The 11,238-nt window shown below is 44.6% G+C and overlaps 1 protein-coding gene across 1 annotated transcript in view; it reads right to left on the reverse strand.

The window, feature by feature from the left end:
* Window positions 1-5,433: 5,433 nt before the first annotated feature.
* The window catches only part of DPPA4 (developmental pluripotency associated 4), a 12,163-nt gene continuing 6,358 nt past the window's right edge, over window positions 5,434-11,238 (reverse strand). Inside the window, 5 exon segments of the mRNA XM_017870835.1 lie at window positions 5,434-5,621; window positions 7,072-7,133; window positions 7,996-8,194; window positions 9,596-9,763; window positions 9,766-9,883. Coding sequence (XP_017726324.1) covers window positions 5,434-5,621; window positions 7,072-7,133; window positions 7,996-8,194; window positions 9,596-9,763; window positions 9,766-9,883 — 735 coding nt within the window.

An 11,238-nucleotide genomic window follows, 5' to 3' on the forward strand; every position in this document is an offset into this window, starting at 1 on the left:
TGGGAGGCCCAGGGGGACGGATCGCTTGAGTCCAGGAGTTCGAGATCAGCCTGAGAAACATGGCGAGACCCCCGTCTCTACGAAAAAACACAAAAATTAGGCGGCCGTTGTAGCGCGCCTGTAATCCCACCTACTCGGGAGGGGGTGGTGGGAGGACTGTTTGAGCCCAGGAGACGCAGGCTACAGCGATCCGAGATCGCGCCACTGCACTCCAACTTCGCGAGACTCTGTCTCAAAAAGTGAAAGAAGGAAAGAAAGAAGAAAAAAAAAATAGGTGAAACTTGAAAGAAAACTGAAAATGACAAACCCCTGTTGACAAGTTCCAATGGAATGAACAGAATGTTTGAGAACAGTTATAGGACGATATTGGTAATAAATTACTTACTATGAAGGGAATGGAAAAAAGATTCAGAGCATTTTAGGCAGGTATTTTATACCTGATTTATGCCTGTGGGTATATTACTCACTGAAAGACCCCAGATTTAAACTGTGGGGGTTGGATAACATAATCTCTTTGATCTAGTTCTACATACAAATATTAAGCCTGCAATAATATTGAGCTGGTTAGAGGAGAAGGATTTGACTGTTCAGAATAGTAACAAGAACCAAAACACTAAGGCAAGTGGTGGAGTAATGAAGGCAGATGGAACGGATGCACTTAGGAATTGCTGGAGCCTAATGTTGGACGCAGAATGTGGCAAAATATGACCCAGATGTTCTCAGAGGTCACTCTAAGAAGCCAGAGCAACTAAAAGAAATTTCATTCACAAATAATACGGCAGCACTGACAACCAAGTACTTTACAATGGGCTTTCTCTGTCCCTGGGAAAATGATTTGGTCCATTAATCTCAGGGCCCAGGGTGACCATGGTCCGTTTAAGTTAGTAGTATAATACATTCAAAATACAGTCTGGACCTGGCGTGGTGGCTTACGCCTGTCATCCTTTGGGAGGCCTTTGGGAGGCATAGGAAGGAGGATCACTTGAGTCCAGAAGTTCGAGACCAGCCTGGGCAAAATAGTGAGACTTCGTCTCTATGAAAAAAAAAAAAGTAAGTAATTTTAAAAAAGAAAAAAAGTGTAGCCTGAAAAGGCTCAGCTTTAGTTTATTGAGGAACTGATTGGAAAAATAAATTATGAGGCCCTACCCCTCCACAGGAGACATCCTGAATCAGATCCTGGAGGGTGTGGCTGAGCAGCTGAGGAATCTGTGCTTCCACAAGCCCTCCACGTAATTTTTTCTTTTTTTCTTTTTTAGACACGCTCCGTAGCCCAGCCTGGAGTGCGGGGGCGCGATCATAGCTCACTGCAGCCTCCACCTCCTCGACTCAAGCGATCTTCCCACCTCAGTCCATGGCGTCCCACCCCTGCCCCTCCCCCCACACTCCAGTAGTTGGAATTACAGGCCCGCGCCACCACGCCCCGCTAACATTTAAATGTTTTGTAGAGATGAGACCTGGGGCGGAAGGGGATTGCGGGGACAGAGAGGATGTGGGTAGGGGGCCTCACTGTGTTGCCCAGACTAGTCTTGAATTCCTGCCTGAGTTCCCAGACTCGAGCAATCCTCCCTCCGCAGCCTTCGGAGTGGGTGGGACCACAGGCCTGCACCACCACGCCCAGCCCTCTGGATGATTCTTGAAGTCTGGAAGCGTTAGCTAGATCAGGATATAAACAAAGGGCTTTGGAGACAGGCAGTCAACGGCAGATAATGATTGGAATTCCGGCTCCTCCCTTCCAGGATGGAACCTGAATGCAGCCCTCTAAGATGCAGCCAGAAAAGCACTCCGCCTACCCGTTTGGGTGTGGCCCCTGTTGCTTTTAATGGGCAATTTAGAGGAAAGCTGACCTAATGGCCTGAGTTGATCCTAATGCCTTAGGTAGAGACAGGATTTCAAGTGGAAAGACCATTTCATTACCATGTTTTCTTTTCTTCATTGCATTTTTTACAATATAATCATCTTAGGCCGGGCGCGTTGGCTCACGCCTGTAATCCCAGCACTTTGGGAGGCTGAGGCAGACAGAACATCTGAGGTCAGGAGTTCAAGACCAGCCTGGCTAACTTGGCAAAACTCCGTCTCTACTAAAAATACAGAAATTCGCCGGGGCATGGTGGTGCATGTCTGTAATTTTAGCTACTCGGGAGTCTGAGGCATGAGAATCGCTTGAACCCAGGAGGTGAAGGTTGCAGTGAGCCAGGATCAAGCCACTGCACTCCAGCCTGGGCGACAGAGAGAGACTGTCACATAAACAAAAACAAAAGACATCTTATTTGTTTTCCTGGGTTTTTTTTCCAGCTTTTTGAGAATGTTTTAGTATGGGAAAGTTCGAACATGTACAAAAGTAGACAATAATAATTTACTTATAGCCAATCTGGTTTCATCTAAATTGCCGTGCATTCCTTTTCCATGGGTTATTTTGAAACAAATAGCAGATCGCCTATGATTTCATTCATAAATTCAGGGAAAAGGCCGGCACGGTGACTCACACCTGTAATCTCAGCAGGTCAGGAGGCCGAGGTGGCAGGAACACTTGAGCCTGAGAGTATGAAACCAGCCTGGGCAACATAGTGAGATCTCATTGTTACCAAAAGAAAAGAAAAGAAAATAAAATAACCGGGCGTGTGGATGTGGTGGGACATGACTGTGGTCCTAGCTACTCAGGGGGCTGAAGTCAGAGGATCCCTTCAACCCAGGAGCCCGAGGCTGCAGTGAGGCTGTCTCAATAAATAAATACATAAATCCAGGGGGGGGAAATACTTTGTTCCTATTATAACTACGATATCCTTTTTACATCTAAACATAATTTTAAAAATCATTATTTAATATTATCAAAGTATTCAAATATATGTTATGTTCAAATATCCAGCAGTATTCAAAACTCCCATTACTTCCATCCTTTAGAAAACTCGTTTTACTTTTTATTACCAAGATTAGCAATTCTTATACTCTTCCGCAGGACTTGTGATAACACATTGCTGAACCACACCCTGTGTCATTCAGTAGGTCTGAGATGAAGTAACATGCATTTCAAAGTTCCAGACTAATATGGATGCTCCTGGTTTGAGAACTAAATGAGAATCACTCACATTTTATGGAAAACTTAACTTTTTTTTTTTTTTTTTTTGAGGTGGAGCTTCGCTATTTTTGCCCAGGCTGGAGTGCAATGGTGGGATCTTGGCTAACTGCAACCTGCGCCTCCTGGGCTCAAGCGAGTCTCCTGCCTCAGCCTCCCAAGTAGCTGGGATTACAAGTGTGTGCCACCACGCCCGGCTAGTTTGTATTTTTGGTAGAGACAGAGTTTCACCATGTTAGCTAGGCTGGTCTCAAACTCTGGATCTCAGGTGATCCGACCCCTGGGCCTCCCAAATTACTGGGATTACAGGTGTGTGCCACCGCACCTGGCCCTTTTTGTGTGTGTGTGGGACAGAGTCTCACTCTATTGCCCAGGCTGGAGTGCAGAGGCACAATCTTGGCTCACCGCAACCTTCGCCTCCCAGGTTCAAGCGATTCTCCTGCCTCAGCCTCCTAAGTAGCTGGGATTATAGGCATGCGCTACCACGCCCAGCTAATGTTTTTGTTTTTGTTTTGAGGTGGAGTTTTGCTTTTGTTGCCCAGGATGGAGTGCAATGGCATGATCGTGGCTCACCACAACCTCTGCCTCCCAGGTTCAAGCGATTTTCCTGCCTCTGCCTCCCGAGTAGCTGGAATTACAGGCATGTGCCACCACGTCCAGCTAATTTTTGTGTTTTTAGTAGAGACAGGGTTTCTCCATGTTGGTCAGGCTGGCCTTGAACTCCCAACCTCAGGTGATCTGCCCCCGCCAGACTCCCAAAATACTGGGATTACAGGCGTGAGCCACCGTGCCTGGCCTAATTTTGTATTTTTAATAGAGACAAGGTTTCACCATGTTGCTCAGGCTGGTCTCGAACTCTTCCTGACCTCAGGTGATCCACACCGCCTGGCCTTTCAAAGTGCTAGGATGACAGGCGTGAGCCACCACACCCGGCCAATTTTAACTTTATTTGAATACAGAGATTGTCCTCTTGTTACTTAACTTTCTTTCCAGACTTTATTTTTTTTTTTTTGAGGCAGGGTCTCTGCTCTGCTGCCCAGGCTGGAAGGGCAGTGGTGCAATCACGACTCACTGCAGCCTCGACCTCCAGCTCAAGCAATCCGGCCATTTTGGCCACCCCAGTAGCTGAGACTACTGGCCACAGGCCGCCACAGCTGGCTAATTTTTGTATTTTGATGAAAGGGTTTCAACATGTTGCCCAGGCTGGTCTTGAACTCCTCAGCTCAAGTCATCCGCCAGCCTCAGTCTCCCAAGTGTTGGGATTACAGGTGTGAGCCACCGCCCCTGGCCCCTGTGGCTCTTCACAACTGGCTATGTCTAAGTGTCATTCAAAGCAAGGTAGATTCAATTAGCCTGAGACAACAGCTGTAATCCGGACTAATTGTTTCCTCATGATTAGATTTACATTATCTTTTTGGCAATGATATTGTGTACTTCCCATTGTTTATCAGAAAAGACATTTTAGTTTGTAACATTCCTGGTGGTGCTAAGTTGGAATCCTTGGTTAAGGTAGCTGTAGCTAAACTCCAATTTTTGTGTCCATAAACCCCATCGTGCCAAAATGTAGAAATTGTCTTTGCATCAGCAATGTGTTCAGAGGCCCTGACCAACATTTACCCTTGGAAGCTGCCATGTCCCTTTGGTGCCAAGAGAAATTTGGGAGGCTGGCTCCAGGTTTCCCACACCAGTTACAAGGTGGGCACAGACCTATTTGTACAAATGTTACCTTAACATCCAGATGGGAAACTGGGAATACAAACTTCTCTCAGCTCCCCCACAAAACAGCAAGATGTCATGCCTCTGCCAGGGAACTCATCTGAGACACAGGGAGTTTATAGCTCCAACTGTCTTCCTCTTAGTATTCTGGGAGTATAGCAGGCAGACAGGGAGTGGGGAAATGAATGTGGTGATAGGAACTTTGGGGGAGGCCTGTGAAAATAAGGGTGATTTGGCGAGTTATGTAACTTTAAGGTTTTATCTTGCCGGGGCAAGAAGGATGAGTAAATAAACTGTCTTACTGGTAGACTCCAATTATTAATTTATTTTATAGAGAGAGAAATTTAAGTTTATTGAAATGTGTTAGAAACAGGGAGGTATCTACAAGCAGAATAATAAAGCAAAGGAAATTTCCAAATTAATAGAAAGGAAGGAAATGGAATAGAAACTTGACCCATCCAAAGAAAGTATAAGTTTAAAAAGGAAACAAAATTAAAACGAACAATACACATAGTATAAGAAAAAATACTATGAACGGAAAAGAATGTTATTATTTACTTACCTAAACCAATCCTGAGCCACCACAACCCATGGGTCCAGGAAGAGAAGAAACATTTGCTTCTCAACAAACTTTCCTCCCCTTGGCTTTAACATTTTGTGAGGATCTTTCCAACACCTACTACACCTCCGAATCTCTGATGGTTAGTCAAATTTCCAACTCTGCCGCGACCTGCCTTGCCAGTGCCCGCGCTTAGGTTTTGACGGTGTCCGTTCCATTGCAAGAGCGCGGCCAAATAAGACATAGAAGACCTAAAGAATAATACAGCATTCCGTACTATGTAATAGACAAAACAATGTTGGGAAACTGTCATTAAATCAGGACAAGTGAAAAACAGATCTGTTCCCAGACTCACTGCGGACTAAATAAATTTAGGAAAGTACGACAAAAACGTTAAAATCAATTATACTCAATAGGATACATTAAATATGTACAGTTTTTTGTATGTCAATCATACCCCTAAGTAGTGTTAAAAAAATGATCCGGGCCCATACTGCCAACTAATAAAAGAACAACAAATGAGTCATACAAAGAAACACCACATTTTTGGGTTTATCCTACTTTTGAGTTAAGACACTAACATAAAATTTGCAGTGCAACGAATCACGGTTCCCTAAACACAACAGAACTGAATTATTGGTTATATACACATCTTATTTTTATTTATGGACGAGAGTCGGTTAATCAACACATTTTAAGTTCAACGATTATGTATTTTATGAGTGAGAAGCAACCTTAACCTTTTAAACACCAGAAATATAAAAACAAGTATACAGTGAACTCAATACAAAGTCCCTTGTGTTTTGTTCCTGGAGTCAACAACCATAGAAATCCGTCAGGTAGGAACTTTGAAAAATATTGGTTCGGAATATTAAAAATCATTGTTGAGCGTAGGGAGAGAACGGCCTCTTCTTTGCCCTTCAAAATCACTTTACGTTTTATGAAATTGCAATTGGAATGAAGCAGCTCCTAAAGTAGTCAGTGTTTCAGCAGGAAGAGAAAATTGAGCACAAGCCAACCTACGTTTTTACTCAACTCGTTTCACAATGCTCAGCTGAAGAACTTCTCACTTGAAAGACCTGTTGAAGCGTCAGGCAACAGTCGGCTCCACGTCCATAGATCCCAGCATTTTGGCGAGGGCCAAGGCGGGGGAGTCAAACTTGAGTCCAGGCGGTATTGAGACTAGCCTGGCCCAAACATGAGGAACCCCATCTCACTAAAAAAAAAAAAAAAAACAAAAAAAAAAAAAAAGCTGGGCTGTGGTGGCAGGGCTGCCTGTAAACCCCAGCTACTCGGAAGGCTGAGGTAGGAGGAATCACTTTGACTCAGGAAGGCAGAGATTGCAACTGAACTGAGATTGCAACCAAGTGCACTCCGGACCCTGGGCAACAGATGCAGACGCTGTCTCAAAGACAAAACAAACAAAAAAGAGCTCGCGCTGAAGTCAGTGTCCGCTATTTAGCAAAGTAGTATCACATGAATTTTCTACATATTAACTACAATTCTCTGGTATTTGCGAAGATGTTTTCCCCATTTTTAAGTCTGAAGAGTCTCTAAGTCTGCGCACTCACAAAGCGCCACAGGACTGCGCGTAAGGGCTCTTAGGGACTACATGCTGCCACCGGCAGCTCAATCTGCATGGTCCAAAAGGTGTGCAGAGGACCAGAGTTTCAGCCAGTCAGCAGCCGCGGAAGTCCAACCTCTCCAGACTTCTGCCATTAATTACCATAGATGTGGCCTTTTCCTGATATTCTATTCCCATTGGAGGCTTTTATTAAGACCTTGTTCCTATAAAGCAAATAAAATGTTTATTTTCAAAAAGGTAAGAATCAAGAAATATCAAAAATAGCCAAGAAACCCGCTGCTGGAATGCTGTTGAAATTGCCCTTACAACTTTAAGATCATAGGTAACAAGATTGTGACGCTGTCATTCGAGAATGAAGATCATCAGCCAAGTTATCATGCCTCTGAAATATGTTCCCTGACTTGTGCGAACCATGGACAAGAGGCCTTGGAGGGGCTCTTTGCATCACTTTCCCAAAAACCCAAGTATGTCATTAGAGGACTACCCAAAGTGACCTCCTCACTTCTATTCAACTTGCTTGGCATAGAGAGATTATCAAAATACAGCAAAAAGCAGGATATCCCAAAGGAAAAGCCAATCACACATTCACCCACTTCCTCCTGTGGGAGATGGTCTTGCTATGTTTCCCTGGCTGAGAAATTACCGATCCCTCCTTTCCATCTAGTCCATTCTTCCCTTAACTTAAGGAATCTCTTCTTTGATATTCATCATGTTATTCCAGGTGTTTGTATGTGCACCATCCCTGTTTAGACTGTAGGCTACTTAAAGGAAGAGCTTTTTTACTAGTCATTATTTCTGTGTAGGGCATACACTTTGAATGTAGTAATTATATAATGTTTGTTGCTCCCAGAATTCTGTGTCTCCAGGTAGAAGCGTTAAACCTTGACACAGTTTCTGTTTCCTGGGGATAAACTTAGTTTAACTGAGTAATGATTTTCCTGAAACTCTTTACTGACAATTTGAGCCTGAAATACATGGCTATATAAGATTAATGTATATCTTGACTTTCTGCAATTAAAAATGCAGCATCCACTTTTAGTTTGTAGAAAAGCATCAGGTAATTACCTGTGAACACATTTGGGGCACAACATATTGTCTTCAAGATGCGGGGGTGGAAAATTTGAGGCAGGAAGCAAGAAGAGTGCACTCACTCTCCCTTCTTGCTTTTCTGGAACCCAGGCTTGACCAGCATGAAACTGCAGGTGAACCCAACCATCTGTGTCTGCAGGGAGACTTTTCCCATGGACCACACACCACCTGACACCTGGCGAAGGAGAGAGACAGGTATCCACACACCAGGATGACATACCGATGTAAGACTGCATTATGGCCCATCACCCTTGATTGACCAACTCCAAGATGTGAACCCTGAAATCCTAACTTAACCTCTTCTCTATTCTATTCTCCTTTAGAAAAGCATACAAGACAGTTCCTATTAAAACTTAAAAATCTAGGCGGGACGTGGTGGCTCATGCCTGTAATCCGAGCACTTTGGGAGGCCAAGGCGGGCGGATCATGAGGTCAGGAGATTGAGACCATCCTGGCTAACACGGTGAAACCCCGCCTCTACTAAAATACAAAAAATTAGCCGGGTGTGGTGGCGGGTGCCTGTAGTCCCAGCTACTTGGGAGGCTGAGGCAGGAGAATGGCGTGAACCCGGGAGGCGGAGCTTGCAGTGAGCCATGATCACGCCACTGCGCTACAGCCTGGGTGACAGAGCAAGACTCTGTCTCAAATAAATAAATAAATCTAGTTGGAAGTAGTATAGTTGTAGGTGGGCAGATGGTAGAAAGACTAACCCAGAGTGTCTGGAAAGGGCTTCATGAAATAAGCTCAGGGGCCTCAGCTCTGAACACACACTGGATTGTACTGAACAGTTTATTGTCTTCTTTGTTGTAATTTTCTGTAATTCTTACATGTAAGGTAGGTATCACCCATTTTACAATGAAAACACTGGGAAATATTTTAAATAACTTATTAATGCCATTCTGGGGCTCAGCTGCAGGCACTTAATTTTAGATCTTACTTTTAATTTAAATTGCTTAAAGGGAAAAGAAAGAAAACCAAACTGCTATCCCATTCTGATGCCATCAATCATTTAAAGCAGTGGTTCTCAAACTGTGGTCCCCAGACCAGCATCCTTAGTGCTGCCCGGAAAACTTAGAAATGCAAACTCTCGCCGGGTGTGGTGGCTCACACCTGTAATCCCAGCACTCTGGGAGGCCGAGGCAGGCAGATCATCTGAGGTCGGGAACTTGAGACCAGCCTGACCAACGTGGAGAAAACCTGTCTCCACTAAAAATACAAAACTGGCCGGGCATGGTTGTGCCTGCCTCTAATGGCAGCTACTCAGGAAGGCTGAATGAAGGAGGCGAATCGCTTGAACCCAGGAGGTTGAGGTTGTGGTGAGCCAAGATCGCGCCACTGCACTCTAGCCTGGGAAGTAAGAACGAAACTCTGTCTCAAAAAAAAAAAAGAAAAAAGAAAGAAAGAAATGTAAATGCTCAGGTCCTGTCCTAGACCTGAATTAGAAACTCTGTGGGCAGGGTCCAGGAATCGCCGGCCCTCAAAAGCATTTTGATATACCCTAAAATGCATCAGGCATTAATCTCTACTAAGCTTATTTCTCCACTGGACCAGAATAAGCTCTTCATGTTGGGCTTACCACAGGCCTCTTGTGGAGATTCCACTGCCTCTGGCGTCCTCGCCCTGGCCGAAATTCTCGCCCAGGAGGCCAGCAAAGCCTCTGGGGCAGAAGTTGTCACCACAACTGTATTAACTCCCTCAAGCAGAGCAGTGGAATCTTCCAGGGCAGGCGGCCCCTCCGCAGGGGAAGGGCCACTTCAGGAGGATGTGTCTCAGAACTTTGCAGGGACGTTTCCCCTTTTTCCACCTTTATTTTTTTTTGCAATGATTTCCGGATTTTGGCCTCTTTTGCTGTGCTAGGAAAATCCTACAGAAAGGGTTAAATAATAAAGATAAAAATAAAGATTAAAATTCTAACAAAAATGGCCTCAGAGTTAAGGAGCTCTCGATCAAATGCAAAGTTTCACTTAGGAGGTCTAGGTTCAAGAGATCCATTGTACAACTTGGTAACTATACATAGTTAATAACAATGTACTGTCTTCTTGAAAATTGCTCAGTTGGCTGCACATGGCTCAGGTCTGTAATCCCAGCACTTTGGGAGGCCAAGGTTGGTAAAACACTTGAGGTCAGGAGTTTGAGACCAGCCTGGCCAACGTGGTGAAACCGCGTCTCCACTAAAAATACAAAAATTATCCAGGCGTGGTGGCTCATGCCTGCAATCCCAGCTACTCAGGGGGCTAAGACTGGGATAGCACTTGAACCAGGGAGGCCGAGGTTGCAGTGAGCCTGCACTCCAGCTTAGGTGACAGAGGGAGACTGTCTTAAAAAACAAACAAACAAACAAAAAAGTAAGAAAATTGCTGGCCGGGCACAGTGGCTCACGCCTGTAATCTCAGCATTTTGGGAGACCAAGGCGAGTGGATCATGAGGTCAGGAGTTCTAGACCAGCCTGGCCAACATGGTGAAACCCTGTCTCTACTAAAAATACAAACATCAGCCAGGCGTGGTGGCCGGTGACTGTAATCCCAGCTACTCTGGAGGCTGAGGCAGGAGAATAGCTTGAACCGAGGAGGTGGAGGCTGCAGTGAGCTGAGATTGCGCCACTGCACTCCAGCCTGAGCAACAAGAGCGAAACTTCGTCTTTAAAAAAAAAAAGAAAGAAAGAGAATCTGGGCACGGTGGGGCTCACGCCTGTAATCTCAGCACTTTGGGAGGGTGAGGTGGGGAGGTCACCTGAGGTCAGGAGTTCGAGACCAGCCTGACCAACATGGAGAAATGCCGTCTCTACTAAAAATCCAAATTAGCCAGGTGTGGTGGTGCATACCTGTAATCTCAGCTACTCGGGAGGCTAAGGCAGGAGAATCGTCTGAACCCGGGAGGCAGCAGATGCGTGGAGCGAAATTCTGTCTCAATAATTATAATAATAATGTATGTAAAGTGATGTATGTATTAATTAGCTTGAGTTAGCCATTCCACAATGTATACGTATTTCAAAGCCATGTGCTGTACATGATAAAAATATACAATTTTGTCAATTAAAATATTTAAGTGCTGCCTCTTTTTATTTTTTTACTAGGTTAGAGTATATATATATTTTTTATTTTATTTTTTTATTATACTTTAAGTTCTAGGGTACATGTGCATAACGTGCAGGTCTGTTACATATGTATACTTGTGCCATGTTGGTGTACTGCACCCATCAACTCGTCAGCACCCATCAAT

This window comes from Rhinopithecus bieti, unplaced genomic scaffold (genome assembly GCF_001698545.2).
Source record: "Rhinopithecus bieti isolate Rb0 unplaced genomic scaffold, ASM169854v2 scaffold_5478, whole genome shotgun sequence".
Taxonomy (NCBI): domain Eukaryota; kingdom Metazoa; phylum Chordata; class Mammalia; order Primates; family Cercopithecidae; genus Rhinopithecus; species Rhinopithecus bieti.